We start from the raw sequence: 22,709 nt of genomic DNA, 5'->3' as shown, positions 1-22,709 counted from the left end.
TCCCGTGGGTGTTAGTTCAGTTTAGTTTTAATCACATCTCAATAGTTTTCTTCTCGGTGTTACTTCAACTGTGCTCTCGGTACCGAATCAAGAAGCTTCCTGGTCATCCAGAATTCCTCCAGGGCAGGGAACCCCCCCCCCCCCCCCCGCATTAGAAAACTCAAAGAACCCAAAGAAGAAGTGGCATTGCACAAAACGTCACCTATTATATTTTATTCCTTTTAAGGCCGCAGTGCCATTGACGAATGTGCACATTTTTTCTTTGTTAACCCTCTCCCGTTCTGATGACGACGCACACAGTACACGTGTACCATGTACGATTCCGTTCTGTTGATGTACGTAATCGGAACGGAATCGTCAGATAGACAACAATAAAATTACTTTATCGGTACCGAGGCTCCCACAAGGCCATGCGGGAGGGCATGTGGCACAGTTTGGCGCCAGCCATCGTAGAGTGCGGTCGTGTCGTTACAGTTCTCTGCGGTGAGTACAATGTCTTTTAAAAACAACGGCGCTAATACGCCTCTAGAAATAAAATCAACGCTGAACCGCTTGTGCGTTCTGAAATTCAGCGGTCAACGGGACACCCACCTGCAACAGACGTCTCGGAAGGAGGAAGTGGTTCATTGTGTTTGTGCACCACTGCCAACACAAATGTCAGCCGACTTCAGAATTTTCGTGGCTTTACCGAAAGAACCAAAGAGTATGGATTCCTGCAGTCACGAAAACTTCAAATCGCTAATAACACTTGCCCCAACAGTCTGTCCAGGCTATACGGGGCATCTTTGTCTTTGTGTGAACACAACCCACGTCCGCTCCATTGCCCTTTCACCTTTTTTTTCTGGCAGCGGTGGCGGGGACGCTTCGCCGATGACATCACTTCCTGTCCCGTGCCCGGAGTTGACGGCAGAGATTGAAAGGAGGTCGAAGGCCATCAGCTCACTCGGAGTCGGCAAGGGAGTCACGTCTGCGCGCGCACACACGGATCCACGTGTACCCACGCCAGCACACATGTACGTACATACACACCAAGACAAAGTTTCCCCCGGTCGCCTTCATAGACTGTTGGGGCAAGTGCCGTTAGTGAGCACCCATCACACCAGCACGTGGTGCTGGCATGACCAGCACCGCGCCCAGTAGCATTTTTATCCCCATTCAGTAAAGATGTTTACGTGACCCAGGACCCGTTCGGCTATTTGGCACCGACGTTGGCCGTGAGCGAGAATCTACCTCGGATCGGCGGGTTCAAAGCGTGGTGCGCTAACTGCTAAACTACCGCTCCCGCACAAAGACCCCCAGTATAGCCTGTTAGGGCCAGTGCTGTTTGCGAGTAGCATCTATGAAGGCTAGCATGGCATACGAGGGGGTGGGTGGCCAACACCACGCCCGGCCGCCTTTGTCTCCCCAGTGACGATGTTTACACACTGTATCAGGTACTCGTTTGAGGCTGAGTCGACCTAGGGGAGGCCCACGACCGGTTTAGCTAATCGTCACTGGTGTTGGCCGTGAGCGGGAATCGAACTCGGGTTGCTGGTTTCGTAGTGCGGCACGCTCACCGCTGCACTCCTGCTCCCCACACCAATACCAACACCCGCCATTCGCTGCTAAGAGACGGTGACGTCACCACGGTGCCTGTGCCAGGCCAGGTGCACTTTGAGGCCACGTGCAGTGTCGAAGACTCGCTTACAGGAAGTCATGGGACAGACCCAGGTGCCACGGGCTGGCTGACTAAGATGACTGGTAGATGCACCAGCTGTACTCCCTACTGTGCCATTTTAGCCGCCCGGCACTTCGCTCGTTGTTGGAAGCGTCTCTCCCCTGCCCTCCGTTGTTGTTGGAGGGCGACTGCCTCCAACTGCCCAGTAGCGTCCTTCACGAGCCTCCTCCACAGAGGCCGATCTTGACTCCGCTGGTACCAGTTTTCGGCAAGTCCACTCAGCTCCACATCCTCCCATACTGCATCAGCTCCATCTCTTCTCCAGCTCATGTCGTGCCCATTTAGCCCCCTCTATCCGGCCAAACAGAAGCTGCTTGGGCATGCGGTGGCTAGGCATGCTGGCTGCATACCCCAGCCAACACAGACTCGCTTGCCGGACGAGCTCACCAATGTGAATATGTCCCCACACACACACGCACACATGCACACCTCCAAGAAAAGTTTCCCTGTTCTCGCCGTTCCTCACCGATCCTCCGGGCGTGCGCCAGGACTTTGCCGGGAGCATCGGGGGGCTGCAAATCACAAACGACAAATGGCGTACATGAGATCAACAACTAAAAACAATTGCAATGTATTTTGATGTTTGTTCGTTACACGAGTAAACGCTTGTTGGCTCGTGAAAGCCTCAGCAAGAGTCTGAAGACTCTTTCTCAGGAGGGTCCGGCACAGTTTTCACAGAAGGGGGGAGCTGCTGCGGCTGCTGTTTGCGATCCAATTTAAGCAATCGGTTTGTAATTTGTCAGCATTGGGATGTTTGGCCAATACCGGTGACATTGTTGTTGTTGTTGATTTGTGTCATATCTCAAGACGCATCTCAGGGCAGGAGGGTTGTGGTGGGTGGGGTCACAGGGCAGGGGAACGAGTGAGAGAGAAAGAGAGCAACACACCCATGCAGCCCGTACCACCACACAGCCCGCACCGCCACGCAGCCCACACCACCACACAGCCCGCACCACCACACAGCCCGCACCACCACACAGCCCGCACCACCACACAGCCCGCACCACCACACAGTCCACACCACCACACAGCCCGCATCATCACGCAGCCCACACAGCCACACAGCTCGTACCGCCACACAACCCGTACCACGACACAGCTGCACCGTGACACAGCCCAAGACGAAGCAACCAGGGCTCAGGCCAACACCACCAACAATGACGACGAGCCCCATGGGCAGTCAAGGAGCACCAGCGCATCGCAAGGCACCCACAGGGCCCTGGTGCCCTCGAGCACCCGGTACGAAGGCGGTGGTGCGGTGTGTATTTGGAGTGCGCATGTTGTCCCTGCGGTTGCGTAGATTCTTCTCCGGGTCCTCCGGGTTTTCCCTCCACATTTAGAAACATGTGTTTGGCTGATGTAAATGTCCTTATAATAAGCCACTTTGCTGGACTATCATTTGTGGCCAGGCCACTTCTAAAACAGAGCCGTATAGCTCAGTGCGTCTTACCTGGTAAAATAAGAATATAGAGTTTGCTCACTTTGTAATCGTCCAATCCTTTGAAGCCCGTCATCTTTTATGTGCAACACAGAAGGAGGTGAATTCTATGGGCTGCCCCGCAGCTTTGACTTGCCATGCAATTTCGGAACAGGGGAACAATACTTTATCACCGTCATCTGTAACTCACTTTGCCTGCCTCATAACTGAAAGACACGTCAAGTAATCTCAACGTGCCGTGAAGCTGCGGTCACAGACATCAGCGTTTTGCACAGGAGACATCCATTACTTTCTGCCCATGATCATGTGCTTCCCATGATGCAATGCACAGCAGCATAGGAAGTTAACGCAGATGTGTTTTTTTAATTATTATTTTATTTTGTATGCAAATCTAAAATCTTTATTTTCCTTCAGGTGTTTTTATAAACTTTGCCTCGTAGCGAGTACTGTCATTATGCGACCGTGCCTGTGGTTTTTGTTATCTCATCCTTTAGACAAATCGCGAATTCCCGCCGCACGACCTGTAGGTGTTGAGGAAGGTGAGGCCAGGAGGACGGGGCGGCTTGGGCGGGGCTGTGATGTCATCGTTGGATCGACCAATCCGCCGCCCTGACTCGGTGGCCAGCCAATCGATGAGCTCCTGAGCGCAAGACAGGGGCAGAGAAACGTCGCAAGCCGGTGGCGATTCTTCGATGAACAAATTGGTCATCACTGTCACAGTGCACGCCTTGCACCGTGCGCGCCTGCGAGCATCGGTTATTCGCGGTTTATTCACAATGTGGCTTAGACGTACGTAGGTAAAACATCAAAATGAATGAAAATAAAATAAAATAAAAAATCACGACGTTTCGGAGGCAACACAAGTCTCCGTCATCAGGTGGGACCGTCACAGCCAGATTAGCTGCATCCTTGATGCAGCTAAACGTCGTGATTTTTTATTTTATTTTATTTTATTTTCATTCATTTTGATGTTTTACCTACGTGACTTTACCGAAAAAACCTAAGAAGATGATTCCTTGCAGTCACGAAAGCTTCAAATCTAGAATTAGACGTACGTGTTGAAAAAGCACAAATAATACGGCGCGGATAAGACAAGCGACGCAAATGAGACGGAAAAAATTCAACAAAACTAAAATACAGTGGTCCCGCGGTTTACGATGCCATCAATTAACGATTTTCCGATTAATGATCTGCCTCCCATAGGGTCCCATTGTTTCTTTTAACAATACATATTCGATTGACGATATGTTTACAATATCACGCAGCCGCACATTTTGGCCAATCAGCAGCAGGCCTCAGTGGTGACGTCAGTGGTGATGTCAGTGGTGACGTCCTTTTGTAAGTGTTTTGAGAGCAACTGGCTGCTAGCTTTTCAATGTTTGAAGTTGCGTTGCTCATGGAAACAGCTCTCTTGAATACTTGGTGGTTTTTAACTTAAAAGTTTAACGAGATCAATGGCAATGGCCCCTAAAATAAATGCGAGAATGTTTTAATTATGCTCTATTTATGCCCATTTTAATATTCTATTTATTCATTATTTATCCATTTTCCATTAATATGAATACTTTAATATGTTCTTAAAATGTTTATTTATTAAAATTGCGTGTTTAAATATTATACATCATGTTTTATAGTAAAAAAAGGTCAACTTTCGATCATCTTGGAACAAATTAAGCATTTAACTTGTATTTCCTCTATTCGATGAACGATAATTTCAATTAACGACAGTTTTCGTGGACCACTGTTGCAACATATTCTTGAAAGGAATGTTGACCCAATGTCGCCTTCACTCGAGCGGACGTCTAACAGCGCTCACGTGACGACGACTTCACCACCGTGGACCCAGCACCGGTGCAACGGAGCGGTCGCTCGTCCTGTGAGCGTCGCTGGCACCGTTGCCAGAGCTCATTCTCTAGCCCCATTAGGCCCAAACCACCCTCCGACTAGCACGGTTGGCTACGTACGGTGAGAAAGAACTTCAACAGTCATACGTCTGAAGGTGCTGTGTGTTATGGAGAAGGGTCATTTGCCTGAAACATCGCCTATTATACGCACATGCCCAGAGTGCTGATGGGACACTTAACGAAGCTTATGGCCCGCCCTAAACCGCATCTGCACAAACCATGGCAGATGCAGATACCTGATGGACAAATAGAAAATTTAAACTCTCCAGTAGCGTGCGACTGTGGTCATCCAGAACAGACCGTTCAACGTGTAACGACGCAATGCCCGGTCCTCAAATACGACGGAGACATCACAGCGATACACTCACTACCACTGCTTCTCACGCGGTGATCTGGCATTGACCACCTGAATGTGAAATTGTGGTTGTAGCTCTGCATCTACATCAGCAGCCGTATGAAAGACGAAAAATAAGACTTAACTAAATTCATAATGACAGTAAACAACAGTGGCCATTCAGAGAGAATCAATTGATCTTTTATGACAGCAATGTAACACCAACGACGTCTTCAGTAGCCTTCATCACTAATTCTTCACAGCGCTAATCCCCAAAATACTCATGAGCTCACACTATCAACCAATTAACACTCAACGAGAATGTATGTTGAACATCTTTCGCACCGTACGTAGCCAACCGTGTTAATCAGAGGTGCGGGAAGGGGTCGTTGCTGCTTCACCTCTTAGGGCTGCAGTGTTGTTGACGAGCGTGTTGTGTTTGTCTTTGTCGTTCGTGCTCGTGCACCACTGGCGGCAGCATCGCTAAATATTTGTTCCGCTACTGTCTGTAGCTCGACATATTTCTTCACGCAGTCATCCAAGGTGGAGTTGATAGCGTAAAAGCCTGATTTCAATCAGGCTTGCAGTGGGTAACCATTGCAACCCGTCACGTGTGCCTGCAAGCCGGTCTAGGTTATTGCAATGCCACGCACGCAATACCAACCTCAAAAACGAATTTCGGCCGAGCGAGGATGAAACTACCGTTGGTCCCGGTGCGGCGGTAGCCTCGCGTGCGTGCCCACTTTGGGCCGTGGTGCGAGAATGGAAATGTGGCCCCCAGTCCAACCTCCCCCCCTTCTAGCCGTAGCCCCACGGGGCCAGTGGGACCTGGGTGCAGTTGCACCGCCTGCGCTCTCAAGAGCTACGCAACCGGCCCGGAGTGAGATGGGGCCCCATCAGTCTCACTGAGGTCCGGCGAGGCGGTGGAGGCCGTGCGTGGCGTCACCTGCGTGGCGGCGTTGAGGTCGGTGGCGAGCTGCTGCAAGGCCGTGTCGACGCTGGTGAAGGCTCGGCTCGTCAGGGCGTGCTGGTCGGCCCAGTGCAGGAGACGGGCAAGCGCAGAGCACACCGCGGCCTCCTGCACACTTCACGGCGACACACACAGCGTGAACACACCACTCTGCTGCACTCTTCACAGAGGCAGTGTGAACACACAACTCTGCTGCACACTTCACAGAGACACACACAGCGTGAACACAACACTCTGCTGCACCCTTCACGGCGACACACACAGCGTGAACACCCCACTCTGCTGCACACTTCACAGACACAGCGTGAACACACCACTCTGCTGCACACTTCACACACACAGCGTGAACACACCACTCTCCTGCACACTATACTGCGACACACACAGCGTGAACACCCCACTCTGCTGCACACTTCACACACAGTGTGAACACACCACTCTGCTGCACACTTCACATAGACACACACAGCGTGAACACACCACTCTCCTGCACACTTCACAGAGACACACACAGCGTGAACACACCACTCTGCTGCACACTTCACAGTGACACACACAGCGTGACCCCACCACTCTGCTGCACACTTCACAGTGACACACACAGCGTGAACACACCAATCTCCTGCACACTTCACAGTGACACACACAGCGTGAACACACCAATCTCCTGCACACTTCACAGTGACACACACAGCGTGACCCCACCACTCTGCTGCACACTTCACATAGACACACACAGCGTGAACACACCACTCTCCTGCACACTTCACAGAGACACACACAGCGTGAACACACCACTCTGCTGCACACTTCACAGTGACACACACAGCGTGAACACACCACTCTCCTGCACACTTCACAGAGACACACACAGCGTGAACACACCACTCTGCTGCACACTTCACATAGACACACACAGCGTGAACACTCCACTCTGCTGCACACTTCACATAGACACACACAGCGTGAACACACCACTCTGCTGCACACTTCACAGTGACACACACAGCGTGAACACACCACTCTCCTGCACACTTCACAGAGACACACACAGCGTGAACACACCACTCTGCTGCACACTTCACATAGACACACACAGCGTGAACACTCCACTCTGCTGCACACTTCACATAGACACACACAGCGTGAACACTCCACTCTCCTGCACACTTCACAGAGACAGCATGAAGCCACCACTCTGCTGCACACTTCACAGTCATAAACACCATGGATCCTCCACTCATTGTTTATGAAATTTGTACCAGATTCTATTATCAAATGCACAACTTTGGAAACCATACTTCGGCCCTTAACCGGTTAATCATTTACGACTATAATGAGCCAATAATGTCTGTGTGTCCCGCGTGTGACGTCACTCCACATCAAACAGCCCCCCTCATTAATAACCATGAGCAGGTGACGTCACTCCACATCAAACAGCCCCCTCATTAATAATCATGAACAGGTGACGTCCCACAAGTGGACTCCCCCCTCATTAATAACCATGAGCGGATGACGTCACTCCACATGGGGGGGGGCGAGGCGCCTCCTCCCCCCTCCTCAGCGTCAACTTACAACCCTCACTACAAAGGCAGAACCCTCACGTCACGCGATCTCCGTAACGCTGTTGCCAATCTGTAGTCGTACCGTTACACACACAGAGATAGACAACGGTACGAAGACCCCCCAGTGTAGCCTTAACAAACTGTTGGGGCAAGTGCTGTTCGCAAGCACCTACATAGGCCAGCACGGCACCACGTTCGGCCATCTTTGGTTCCCCCAATGGCGGTGTTCACACATTACATCAGGTACTCATTTGAGGCTGAGTCAACCTAGGGGAGGCCTAGGACTGGCCGGTGTTATCCGTGAGCGAGAATCGAAACCGGGTGGCCGTGTTCATAGCGCAACGCGCTCACCGCTACACCACCGCTGGCCGTGTCACACGTGCGGGTGTGCACGAGTGCGCACGCTTCCCCGCCACGTGGCAAATGGCACGGATGACCCTCGCCCTTTGGAATGAAGATAACAGAGACGTCCCAGATGTCTCGCTTTGTTGGTGGCACAGCTTGAGTGGCCCCAACGCCTTGAGATGCCCACAAAACAGCGAATGATGTGATGGCCATTTGATATAAGCGGGGCTATTGAGTAATTCACGCTAATTGGCCATGTAAATACATCTGTACGACTAAAGTTCTGATGCTCAAGGTGCTAACTAACGGTTTCTGGTCTGGCACCATGGACCCTAACAAATTGAACACATTTGTCAATAAAACTGTCGCCTTAAAGAAAAAGAAACGGGCGACGCTTTGGGTAATGGCCCTCCTTCTTCACGGCACGTAGACAGGCCACAGAGGCAAAGTGGTCGTGAGGTTATGTGCTATGAAAAAGGTCCATTGCCCGAAACGTCGCCCGTTCATACCTGAAACTAACAGTAAACAATGTTTTGTATTTTGCCAGGTAAGACACATCGAGCTACGTGGATCTTTTTCAGAAGTGACGTGGCCACAAATGGTGGCTCGCACTAAGTGGCTTATCACGTGGAAATGTATAGCAGCCAAACACTCTAAACACGTGACGATGTTGATTCTAAATGTGGAGGGGAAAAGCGGAAGACCCGGAGAAAAATCCACGCGACCCACGTGAAGAGAGACACGCAAACTCCAAGTATACAACAGGCATCAGGGTCGGGATCGAACCCACGACCTCCTGTATACCTGGCGAGGTAGTTAACATCTTCTAGATTTGAAGTTTTCGTGACTGCAAGGATTCATACTCTTTGGTTTTTTCGGTAAAGTCACGTAGGTACAAAATAAAAATAAATTAAATCACGACGTCTCGGGCGCAACACAAGCGTCCTTCTTCAGGTGGGTACAACTTAGTGAAAGCACAACCGCTTAAGCACCCGAAACGTCGTGATTTAATTTATTTAAATTTTTTACCTACGTGACTTTACCGAAAAAACCAAAGAGTATAGTTAACATCTCCCCACCGTGGCGCCCCGGTGCTCGCTACATATTTTTTCCATCAAGGCCGCACGCAGTGTTCGTGACGAATGTGTTGCGTTTTGTTTTCGTTGTGCCCATGCGCCACCGCCGGCACAGTTTCGCCACGCAGCAATTTGTTCTGCGGACTGTGGTGCTGGGGAGCAGAGTGGGCGCGTCCCCTCGTGTCTGCGGGGACAAACCGACTCCGGTGGAGCGAGCGGCACCACCCCTCCTTTCCCCCCTTTAACCGCAGCGCCCACAGAGGTGTGCAAGGAATGCAGCCCGGACAGCCCCCGGCTCCTAACTGTAGTTTTGTAAAACAACTAGGAACCAACAGCTGAAATGCATTCGTCAATAACACGGCGTGGCCTTAGAAGGGAACATTTTTATATAAACGGGGCGACGTTCCGGGCGCGCAATGGCCCTTCTCCACGGCACACGTGCCTCTTCATGCGCCTGTGCACCACTGGTAACGCAGTGGCATCAGCAGCATCAACATAACCGAATCCCTCTGTCTGGTTCTTGTAGTGGCCGGTAAACAATTCACGAGCACCGACACGGCCGCTCCGCACGCTCGAGTCCGTGAGGGCTCTGTGAGAAGTCTGCGAACTCTACGAGAGGTCTGAGAACTCTGTGAGAACTCTGTGAGAACTCTGTGCAAGATAACACACACAGATTTACAGCTCCCCTCAAACATGTATTACCATGACTATCTTGATTTGAAGCTTTCGTGACGGTAAAGTCACGTGGGTAGAAATAAAATAAAATAAACCACGACCTGATGATGGACGCTTGTGTCGCGCCCGAAAACGTCGTGATTTATTTTATTTTCTACCTACGTGACTTTGACTGTTTACTCATTACTATTCCTGTTATGAGATATTTAATGACAGGGATTAACCATTGTTTGATGATAGGTACCCGACGTAACACGATTTTTCTCCCTGAGTACTAAGTGATACTTTTAAATTGTTACATACAAAATGGATATTACTCCCCACGAACTTTGCTTTCGCGACCACGTCGTAATGTGAGGGCGTGACACTGATGCTCACCACGTTTTCTCTTCGAAAATAGGTACATTTCTAAATATCACTGTCCTGCTAAGAGCCTTGTTCTGTACTCTTGAGGCATACGCAGCCATGCAATATCACTTACTGCACAGGGGTAAACCAATAAATATACTCATTGCTATTACGTCTTCATTCTCACATATTTACACTTAACCCCTCAGTACGGAGGTTGAGCAGTGACGTGATGTCAATTACGCTTGATTGGTGCGCATCTGGTCATAGTTACAGGTAGGATAGGTTGATTATTCGTTGACTTTCATTTATTTGCCGCTTTTGCTCGCAGCAAATGTTTGCACTTAATTACTTACTTATTATGCAAGCGTGCATTTCCCCTCCCCCTTGCTTCTTTCGCTAAAGACACGTATGAAAAAAAAATATTATTAAAAAACTTAGTAAATATAAAAGTAATAGTGTGCGTGTGTACATCGATGTGTGCGTGTGAGTCCATATATGTGTGTGCGTTGTGTGTGAGTCTGTGTGTGTGCGTCGATGTCTGTGTGTGAGACAGTCGCTGTGTTTGTGTGGGTAAGTCCATATCTGTGTGTGTGTGTGAGTCGATGTGTGTGTGTAAGTCAATGTGTGTATGTCAGTCGCTATGTGTGTGCTTGTGTAAGTCGATGTGTGTGTGGGAGTCTATGTATGTGTGTGTTATAAGTCGATGTGTGTGTGTAAGTGGATGTGTGTGTGTGTCGAAGTATTTGTGTGTGTAAATCGATATGTGTGTATAAGTCCACATGTGTGTGTAAGTCGATGTGTGTGTGTAAGTCGCTGTGTCTGTGTGTGTGTGTGTGAGAGTCGATGTAGTTGTGTGTGCAAGTCCCTGTGTGTGTGTGTAAGTCGATGTGCGTGTGTGTAAGTCGATGTGTGTGTGCGAGTCGATGTGTGCAAGTCGATGTGTGTGTGTCTGCTTTATCGACCTGGTCAAGGCCTACGATACCATCAGTATGCCTGGGCTCTGGGAAGTTCTTCGTGCTTTCGGAGTCCCTGACCCTCAGCTCACGGTCATTAAGGACCTTCATGATGGCGAGCGGGCCCGGGTAAAACTACATGGGTGGGAGTCGGAACTATTCCCTGTACACCTTGGGGTGCGACAGGGATGTCCTCTGGCTCCTAGATTATTTAACATCTATTTTGACCACGTATTTCGTGAAGCCTTCAATAGCTGTACCGGGCGAATTTCCATTTGGTACAGATATAATGGGAGGCTGATCGATGCCCTGGTGCGATAAAGGGATGGCTCCCTATTGGTCAACCACGTTATGTATGCCGATGATTTGGTAATAGCTGCTCATTCAGTTGGAGACGCTGCTGCTGAGACTGGAGCGTGCCACTAACAGGTGGGGCCTTACCATCAGCCCCACCAAAACTAAGCACCTGCCTTGTAGTATAGTAAACTACGGCGGGAGACCACTTGACGGGTAGCACACTTTATTCACACTTAGGTTGTCACAATAACACGTGTTGTCACTACAGCTCACGCTACACGTTCCACCTGACACGTGTGGTATCTACAGCTCACGCTACACGTTCCACCTGACACGGGTGGTTACTACAGCTCACGCTACCCGTTCCACCCGGCTACACACACACGGGCATTCCAGCCCCGTAGCATCCGGGGGAACCTCTAGACCCACCCTAGCTTGGGTACGGATCACGACCACTGGGTCCCGCGGCCCGGTCCTCACACGGACGTCCGGCCCCTGGGTCCCAAGGTCCCGCCTCTGAGCCACACAGGGCCCCGGTCCTTACAAGGACAGCGGGACTAGGTGTCTCAGGGCCCTATCTCTTCCTCCTCCGTCTTCCGTCTTCACTGGTCACCAACTTCTCCCCGAGTGCCCGCGCGCACCGCCTCATATAGCCCTCCGCTCCAAGGAGACGGAACCTATGCGGACCGCGATGTGAGCACCCACCCTAGCCGACCAATCATCACGCGCTGCCATACGATCCCTTCTTGTGTCAGCGCACATAACCAATCACCACGCGCTGCCACACGATCCATCACTGTCAGCGCGCGTCACCAACACACAGCCAATCACCATCACATAACCCATGACCCCACGCTGACCTACGATCCCTCACCGTCAGCGCGCGTCACCAACACACAGCCAATCACCACGCGCTACCCCACGATCCCTACTACCAGAGCGTATCACCACTACATATGCCGATGATTTGGTAATAGCTGCTCATTCAGTTGGAGACGCTGCTGCTGAGACTGGAGCGTGCCACTAACAGGTGGGGCCTTACCATCAGCCCCACCAAAACTAAGCACCTGCCTGGGTATTTTGTACCATCGGACACTCCACCCACACAACTCCCAATCGGTGATGGGGCAGTTGTGGAGAGAGTGGAGAGTTTCCCATACCTGGGCAGTGTGCTTATGACCAGCTCCAGTTTAACAGCAGAGGTCTCACTCCGAATCAGTCGAGCGGCAATATCTTTTCATCGGTTGCGTAATGCTGTGTGGAAGCTACCTGGTCTGTCGCTCTGCATGAAGCTTCAGGTCTTCTCGGCCACAGTAATTCCCTCCCTTCTCTATGCTTGCGAAACGTGGACCCCCCTAACGGAGCATCTTCGCAGGTTAGAAACATTTAGGCTGGCCTGCCTACGATCCATCCTGGGTTTAACCAGGCTGGATTGTGTGAGGAGCTCACAAATCCTTGAAAGATCTGGGAAAAGTCCCATTGGTGAGCTCCTCCGGCAGGCAAGGCTGCATTGGCTGGGTCATGTAGCCCGCATGCCCAGCCACCGCATGCCTAAACAGCTTTTGTTCGGCCGGATCAAGGGGACTAAACGGGCACGGCATGGGCTAGAGAAGAGATGGAGTGATGTGGTACAGAAGGACGTGGAGCTGAGTGGACTTGCCAATGACTGGTACCAGCGGTGTCAAGATCGGCCTCTGTGGAGGAGGCTCGTGAAGGACGCTACTGGGCAGTTGGAGGCAGTCGCCCTCCAACAACAACGGAGGGCGGAGGAGCGACGCTCACAACAACAAGCGGAGCGCCGGGTGGCTAAAGCACAGCAAGGTGGCATAGTAGGGGGCAAAGGGGTTGAATCAGCCAGTCATCTCGGTCATCTCAGTCAGTCGACCCGTGGCACCTGGGTCTGCCCCGTGACCTCCTGCCAGCGGGAGTTCGACACTTCACGTGGCACATGGCCTGGCACAAGTGTCGTGGTGACGTCACCACCACTTAGTGGTGAATGGCGGTTGTTGTTGTTGTGTGAGTCATAGTGTGTATTTGAGTCAATATGTGTGTGTGTGTAAGTCGGTGTGTGCGTGTGTATAAGTCGATGCGTTTGCATGTGTGGGTCGATGTCTGTGTGTGTGTAAGTCGACGTGTGTGTGTCTATTTAGCCCGGGCAAGGCCGGTTACTTCCCACTAGTATGTTATAAAGGGGCCCTAAATAAATAAAAAAACGCAAATATTCAAACATAAATTTTTTACTTGCATAGTAAAGTCATTGTATTTTTTCATTTGCTAGGCAGTCAGATAATGTGACAGATCGCTAGTACTATAGTAATAGAGTAAGTGCAGAATCACTGAACCGGAATTGATAGCTTGAAAGCATTTAGCGCGGGGCCCTTGAACGTGCGGGGCCCGTAGCTACTACACATGTAGCTATTTTTGCTACGAGGATAATCTGCCACTGCCTATTCCCCCCATCCCACCTGACACACAGAGCACACAGACCACCCTCCCCCACCAACCTCTCCTACCCTCCGATGGCCTTGGACTCGTTTCCATGGGGAACACAGACATTATGATCCAGGCTGGGCTGTGTTCACGGCTTGCACTGGAGGAGTCTGGGCCATAACAAGATTACAGCCCCAAAACAAACAGCTCTTTAAATTGTAAATCGCGCACCCAGGCTGCACGGCCCCGAGTGTGCAACGCGGGAATCGAAGCCTCCGCTCACGATGGGAAAAACTCGACCTGGTGGCGGTGAGCCATCTCCCGAGCACGCTACCCAGTGAACATGCCAACGTCGAGCCAACGTCGGGCCAACGTTGGCATGTTCACTGGGTTAGTCACCTCGCTGTGGCTTGATGGAACAGGTGGCAGTGCCGTGATGTTACTAAAGAACCCGAAGGAAGCACTCGTCCGTAACTTTAAAGGTGTTTATTTTCTGTCTCCTGCTGCTTATAAATAAAGCCGCAGATGTGTCGTCTTTAAAGTGTGCACACTGCCACAACAGGCTCAGGAGCGCTCCCGCTCCCATTAGAGCTCAGAAGCTATAAGTAGGCCGGAGCCTGGATTGTGTTTAAAGATCGGCGACCGCCATCCACAAATACGACGGCTGTCTGCAGGACTCGAGGGCTATGATGTGACACGCAGTAAACTGCGAACGTTGGGCCAACATTCGCATGCGGTTTGGCACCGTTTGGACCAACCTTGACCCAACGTTGGCCTCATTTTCCCCATTTACTCGGTAGGAGGTTCAAAAATTGCATTGTTGTACTCTACTTCTGAGTGTCCACACTATGCTCTCCGCCATCAGTGGGGAGCGGTAGTGAAGTGGGGAGCGGTAGTGAAGCGGCTAGCGCGCTCCGCTACGAACCCGGCGTGTTTACCAGGCTGCACCCTGCTGACGTCAAAACGAGTCCAGAGATTTGCAGCTTAAATAAATGCTGCTGCTGGGGAAAAGATTGGCGGCTCACAGGCCGACGGAGTTTCCATGCGGCGAGAGAAATCCCTGCCTGTGAATGTACGTATTTGCTGGGAGGAAACACCTCACCCCTTCGCTGCGTCACCTTCAGGGTCGTTTGGCTATACTTCACCACACTCGTCAGTGTGGGTTGGTGAAAGGGGGGAGGGGGCCCATTTCTGTTACCATGTAATCAGACATCACACGCCACTGATGTTAGCCACGGCTTAGAAAATGAACTTTGGCTCCCGGGTCTCAAAGTGCAGCGTGACAACAACAACAACAACTGCACCGCTGCTCCACCCCGAGCTGCACAACCAACCGCCTTTGTGCTGCGCCGCAGGGAATCACGGCTCCGACTGCAAACATGCAGGCGGTTTGCAGCCCCCTCTAGGAGAGGCGCGCACGGGGGGTGGGGGGGGTCTCGTCCCGGTTCCTGTTGCACACGCGTCCTTCCTGTGACGCTGCCGTCACTGCGACTCACCTGTTGCTGGGCATCCCCTCGCAGACGAGCATGTTGCTCACGGACTCGAGCACCCTGCCTGCCGCCCCGCACACCTGCACGCTCACGCACACGCACACAGACAAAGATCCCCCGTCGTGTAGCCTTAACAGACCGTTAGGGCTCTTAGCGAGCACCTGTGAAGGCCGGCACGGCACGCGAGGTGGGTGGCTGGCCAGCACCATGCCAGGCCGCCTTTGTGTGCACAAGACCAGGACTCCCAGAGATGACAGCAAGACCAACATCGCGACCGCCAAGGCCAGAGGGCCTATAGATAAAGCCATTGCCACTGAAGATAAGTGAAGGCAGAGATATGATGAATCTAAATCATTCAACTTCACGTACTGAGGGACTGTATTGCACTTCACGTTGACATGGAATGACGAGTTAATGTCATGAACATCGCTCAGCAACGGGCCATGGCCTTGTGAAGCAAGTGACACGAACCCATTCTGGAGAGCTTCAATCTGAGTATTGGATGCTTGCGGCCAAACTAATGGCCTCAATGTTCCGAGTTCACCCAGGAAAGCCTCACAGAGTTCTCAAGACTCTTCTTCAGCAGGGCCCTGCCAAGCCTTCACACGGCAGGGTGGCGACGATTTGCTTTGCAAAACTCAAGTGAGGAGTCTTTGCGGTGTATTTCTTCGATTTTATTTCTTGCAAACTTTGACCCTAACTAAGGCCAGGACACACAAAGGGCGACCCTCATGAAGGACGTCACGGGATCTTTACCGTCCACTGTAATGTAGTCGGCGCGTAGTAAGTAAGATGGTCGCTTGTGTTGCGATTGAAACGTCGCGATCTATTATTTTTTCTACCTACGTGACTTTACCGAAAGAACCAAAGAGTATGGATTCCTGCAGTCACAAACGCTTCAAATCAAGATTAAGTTTATCAGGGTTAAATTTCGATTTAAAGCTTTTGTGACTGCAAGGATTCATCTTCTTGGTTTTTTCGGTAAAGTCACGTAGAAGGGAAATAATAAAATAATAAAAATAAAACTATAAAATGACGCTGTCTTTCCAACAGACCTGTTCTTCACCTGAGGACGGCTGCTTGCGTTGTGGCCGAAACGTCGTGAGAATTGTATTTTATTATGTTTTATTTTTATTATTTTATAATTTCCCTTCTACGTGACTTTACCGAAAAAACCAAGAAGATTTATCAGGGTTGTGACACACCGCAGTAATAACCAAAACGGTGAAGCTCTGCAGCGAGCGGTGAACACGCTACCGCCACCAGATTAACGAAACTTCGGCTGCCTGCAACATCCAGGCGTGACTCGCCATCTCTGTCACAAGCCCCCTTACACTGCACGCCCCATGTCCATCTAACAAGGGATCGAGGCAGTGCGAGATCGATGACAAAGCAACTCACGGCTGACTCAATGTGGACCCTACGCTGAGTCAGCCCTCTGGAATGCAGGACTCAAGTTATTCAAATTCCATCGTCAACAGCGGATTGTTTAACTGACGTGGCGATAACGATCACGTAAACGAGATAAATTGGTCGACAATATGTATCTTTCATATCTCCGTCTCTGTTCACGTAAAAAAAAAGTTTTTTTTACTGCAACCCATCAGCCGCACGACCTTCCGGTACATACTTTCAGGATCATTGATTCAAGACAAGCAGACACTGAACCGTTTTCGACATTCAGTGTTTTCGTCAAGTTGGGCTTGCTTGAAACAATTCTCAAGAGCCAATCTTACAGGCGAGGGCCCTCTCTCTACCCCGATGGGGGGGGGGGGGGATCCTAATTAAACATACAAATTTTATTGTGCAAGTACCCGAAAATAATCATTAACATCGTCCTGCTGATGAGACAATGCGTGTCGAAACCACTCCACAGTTTGCTTGTACTTGAAAACAATGCTGCTGAAATTGTTTTACCCCAGAAGGGGCCGTGTGGCTGATGGGATGGGTACAATTTGTTTTGTGGATGGCCCGGTGAAGAAGGCGTAGTCTCAGCTTGGTTACGGTGGCGAGGAGATGTTAACTACCTCGCCTGGTACACAGGAGGTCGTGCTTCCGATCCCGACCCTGACGCCTGCTGCTGTATATTTGGAGTTTGCGTGTCTCTCTCATCATCATCATCACGGTGGCTAGGAGATGTTAACTACCTCGCCTGGTACACAGGAGGTCGTGGTTCCGATCCCGATCCTGACGCCTGCTGCTGTATATTTGGAGTTTGCGTGTCTCTCTCTCTCCGTGGTCGCGTGGATTTTTCTCCGGCTCCTCCGGCTTCCCCTCCACGTGTAGAATCGACGTCACGCATTTGGAGTAATTTGGCTGCTGCTATACATTTCCACCTGATAATGAGAAGCCACTTCGTTGAGCTGTCATTTGTGATCGCCAGGTCCGCTTCTAGAAAAGAGCTGTATAGCTCAGTGGGCCTTACCTGGTAAAAAACAAATTGTTTAGTTTATATCTATAAATCATCTCTCCTCGTGTTGCGAGGATATAACGTTGGCTCTGTGCCTGAAGCTTAAGATGACAGCAGAGGTGGCGCCACTGTGCGTGTGCCCTCCCTGTGCCCCCCCCCCGCCAGCCAGGCTCCGTGGTGCCATCACCACCACCCTGTGTTGGGTGGAGCGGTGGCGGATTTGGCCGTGGGGCAAGATTTGCCAGTGGGCCGGTGGCAACTGTTTTAAGCCAAAACTGTAGTCGTACCGTGACACACGCAGAGATTGACAACGATACACAGACCAAGATCCCCCGCATAGCCTTAACAGACTCTTGGGGCAAGTGCTGTTAGCGAGCACCTATGAAGGCCGGCACGGCACACGAGGGGTACGTGGCCAGCACCACGCCCGGCCGCCTTTGTCTCCCAAGTAGCGATCTTTTTACACACTACACCAGGTACTCGTTTGAGGCTGAGTCGACCTAGAGGAGGCCCAGGACCAGTTCAGATAATCGTCACTGGTGTTGGTGGCCGCGAGTGGGCATCGACCTCGGGTCGCCGGGTTCGTAGCGCGACGGCGCTAACCGCTGCGCCACCACTCCCCACACCCACACACGTGGAGATGTTCACCTTCGTAACCAGGGGATCACAGCGGTGTGATGACAATGAATGCCCGGCTCACGGCTGACTCAACGTGAGCTCCACGCGTGGCAGAGAGCAGCAGCAACCCATCTGGAATGCAGGGAACTAGTGACTCGAATTCCTTCGCGCACACAAAGCCGTCTTAGGCAACAGCCGGTGTTGTTCTCCGGTGTGTGGTGACTGCTATGGTGTGGATCAGCAGGCGATCGTGCTGGGTCTGCTATGGTCACTGCACAAGGAGCCTGCATTGCGAATTCAATTTGTGATGCAAAGAACGACTTCTTAAACACAGACAGACAGGAAGTCACTGAATGACTGCACGTGTGTCTCCCGGACACACGTGCTGCAGTCATTAATGTGGACAGCGCGTGGCAACCACAGTGCTCCGAGCCATGCACGAGGCGCCTCTTGGCGTGGCGAGGCGGTGACATCACCAGCACTTAAGTGGCTTTGCCACCTTCGGGATGACAAAGAAAATTGTGACACACCCCAGTGGTGGAACTGGGCCGGAATCCCCTGGAATGTCGTGGTGTAGAGTGACAATTTGCACCTCGTGACTGAGTTCCGGGAATAATCAAGGATTCATCTTTTTCATTTATTTGACTCGCAGATAGACCGCTAGACAAACAGAGAGACCCCCACACGGAGCGAAGCTCCTCCTCTTCCTCAGATCTAGTGTACGGTCCAAATCAAGCGGGGGTGGCGGAAATCATTAATGAGTTCCCGCAGTAATTTATTCCCATTTCCAGCCCCAAAGATACCCTGGGGAGGTGGATATCTCACGGTACTAGAATAGGGGAGAACTGCCTGTCAGCGCGTTGTTTTGAGGGGTGGATTAGTATGCTACTGGCATTAAACGGAACTTCTAGTGACCCAGAGAAGATCTACAGATGTCCTAGCACAACCAGGACAGATGGCAAACCCTATCACCACATCGCAGTAGACTGAGGTTTGCTTGGAAAGAAATAATCTTTAAAAGGTTATGTTTCAAAAACGAATAAATGAATAAATGATTCTGTATAAAACAACGGAACTTCAAGAAACAAAGTCCCCCAGCAGCAATGTGCAGCCGCCTAACGCAAACCGCAGACCGGTTTCGACTTATTTGAGTGCCGTCAGCAACGCGAGCCCCACCAAGCGAGTGACACGGGGGTTGCGTCATCGTAGTCAAGAGCTCCGCGTGAGCACCGCGGTGACCCGAGTCACAATCAAGCGGTGAGAGGAGAGCCCCGAGGAACAGGAGGCGAACCCCGCGGAAAGCCGCGCCTCAGCGGCCGCAGCAGGTGACGCAGCCGTTCCCGTGCGCAAGCCGTCCGCTCCGGGTCCGCGGCGACACCGTTTGCGCTGAAGGCGTGGCCTAAGGTAGCGCAACCGCGAGGTTCCAACTGGATGACCTCTGTTGAACTTCATTCAATTCTCATCCTGGCCGTGACGGCAGCAGCACGGCGGGGGATGTTTGGCGATGCCGGGCGCGCGTGTGCGTGTACGTTGAACTTCTTTCGCACCACACGTGGCCAACCGTGCCAATCAGAGGTGTGCGGTGGGCACGCGTACCTGTTCCCGAGCGGCCCTCTCCGCCGCCATCGTCAAGTACCGCAGGGATATGCGCGCCTCGGTCTGCAGCAGGGACAGGCGGGAGCACAGCTGCACAGCACACAAACACACAACACACAACACACAGACACACAGACACACAGACACACAGACACACAGACACACACACCAACACCGACACCGACACACACAGACACACAAACACACAACACACAACACACAGACACACAGCACACAGACACCAACACCGACACCGACACCGACACACACAGACAGACACACAGACACACAGACACACAAACACACAAACACAGACACACAGACACGCACACACACCAACACACAGACACCAACACACAGACACACAAACACACAGACACACACACACACCAACACACAGAAACACAGACACACACACACAGACACACAAACACACAGACACACAAAAACACACAAACACACAAACACACAAACGCACAGACACACAGACGCACAAACACACAGACACACACACACATACCAACACACACACACAAACACACAGACACACACCAACACACAGACACACACACCAACACACAGACACACCAACACACAGACACACAAACACACAGACACACAAACACACAGACACACAAACACACAGACACACAAACACACAAACACACAGACACACAGACGCACAGACACACAAACACACAAACAAGGACGATGACAAGGTTTTAGTTTGAGCGTTAAATCGTAGCCGTCACCAACACGCTCAGGGGTCGGGGACAAACGCGGAGCGCGCATCGGTGACCGCCGTACGAACAGCCGCCACCACCACACCACGTGAACAGCGTCCACACGCGATGGCATCGCGAGATAACGCTTCAGATATTTAGATTTTCTCGAGATGGACACGTGATTGAGCCAGTGGCTTCTCTGTGACTCTATGGGTCTCCGTGCAATGTACACAGAAACCCATCGGCAGAGGAAAAGAGAGCCTGGATTTGGAACAGACAGGGGCAGGGAGTGTGTGTATGTGTGTAAGTCGGTTAAACTTCTTCCGCGCCGTACGTAGCCAACCGTGCTGACCAGAGGTGGACCTCAAGACAACGAGCCCCGTGTACCGTAGACGGCAGGTGGCGGGGGTCACGTGTGACGAGCATCGCATCCGAGCAGCGATAGCGATCGACGAGGACCGGGTTCGCCGCACGTGGACACGTCTCGTGACTGGGAGGCTGGGAGGTTAGGCCCAGGATAAGTGTCGGCTTATACGTGGTATCGCAAAATCGTGAAAGATGGCAATGCCTCGGGCAAGCCTTCATCCAGCAGCGGGTACATCATGCCTGCTGCTGCTGCTGATGTTGATAATAAAGTATGAAACTCTATGCCATCACGCGCGTGCAAACACACACGCGCACCTGGACAACAGCAACACCCGCGTCACCACGGGACCTTTAGCATTGGTCTGGGCTGATTGACACAGAACCAGGTGAACTCCGGGCGGTGCCACCTCCATTCAGTGGGTTAATGATTAAGCGAAGAGTCAATTGGCTGTCTTACAAGCAGATAGCGAAATAAATAAGACGCCATTTCACCTTCTTTGCGTATTTGTCTCTCAACGTGAAATGTTATGATTCTTTTTTTTACACATCCCATTGACTGCACGGCCTCCTGGGAGCGAATCTTTCGGCAGCGAAGTGCACTTGATGTGGCTAGGGGATGTTAACTACCTCGCCTGGTATACAGGAGGTCGTGGGTTCGATCCCGACCCTGACGCCTGCTGCTGTATATTTGGAGTTTGTGTGTTCTCTCCGTGGGCGTGTGGAATTTTCTCCGGGTCCTCCAGTTTATCCATCTACATTTAGAATCGACGTGCGTTTAGAGTGTTTGGCTGCGATACATTTCCACGTGATAAGCCACTTCGTTGAGCTATCATTTGTGATAGCCAGTTCACTCCTAAAAAATAGCTATATAGCTCAGTGGGCCTTACGTCGTAAAATAAGCATAGTTTTGTTCTTATAGGCACAGAGATTGGTTGTCAAACACATTGCCATCTAGCTAGAACAGCTTACAAACATGGGATTGGCAATGATGGAAATTCTCATCAACAGACACAAATCTGAATGCATGATCATCCTCATCCCTGATGTGATAAAGACAAATCTCCACGTGATCTGAGAAGTATGACGAGGGAGGAAGAGGAGGAGGAAGGGGGGATGGGAGGAAGGGAGGGGGCTGGGAGGGAGAGAGAGCGCGCACGAGAGGATGAGAGCGCGAGTCCGATGTGAGCCGCGTCACCTCCGTTACAATACACACAGTGAGCTTTAGCGGGTGAAGTAAAAAAAAGACGAATTAGATAGAATAGCTCGGGTTGTCCGTGCCTGGCTCCACCGCGCTTCCTTCCAGCACGGTTGGCTACGTACGGTGCGAAAGAAGTTCAACATACATACACCGCAGTCCCTACTGTGGGACACGCAAGGCATTGTGGGATTTACCACGGGCAGGGATTGGCAACCTGCAGCTCTTTTAGGACCGCTTCTTTGACGTGCACA

General features: G+C 51.4%; 1 protein-coding gene across 1 annotated transcript in view; it reads right to left on the bottom strand.

Annotated features, from left to right (window-relative positions):
- Positions 1-22,709, bottom strand: part of LOC144932963 (uncharacterized) — a 50,359-nt gene that overhangs the window by 19,493 nt on the left and 8,157 nt on the right. The window contains exons 3-8 of the mRNA XM_078857365.1: positions 20,170-20,259; positions 15,552-15,625; positions 6,340-6,478; positions 3,677-3,795; positions 2,147-2,229; positions 833-967 (exon numbers count right to left, since the gene is read on the bottom strand). Of these exons, the coding sequence (XP_078713491.1) occupies positions 833-967; positions 2,147-2,229; positions 3,677-3,795; positions 6,340-6,478; positions 15,552-15,625; positions 20,170-20,259 (640 nt within the window). The remainder of the gene's footprint in view (positions 1-832; positions 968-2,146; positions 2,230-3,676; positions 3,796-6,339; positions 6,479-15,551; positions 15,626-20,169; positions 20,260-22,709) is intronic.

The sequence above is a fragment of the Lampetra fluviatilis genome, chromosome 6, assembly GCF_964198595.1.
Source record: "Lampetra fluviatilis chromosome 6, kcLamFluv1.1, whole genome shotgun sequence".
Lineage (NCBI taxonomy): Eukaryota > Metazoa > Chordata > Hyperoartia > Petromyzontiformes > Petromyzontidae > Lampetra > Lampetra fluviatilis.
This window is presented reverse-complemented; position numbering and strand designations above follow the sequence as displayed.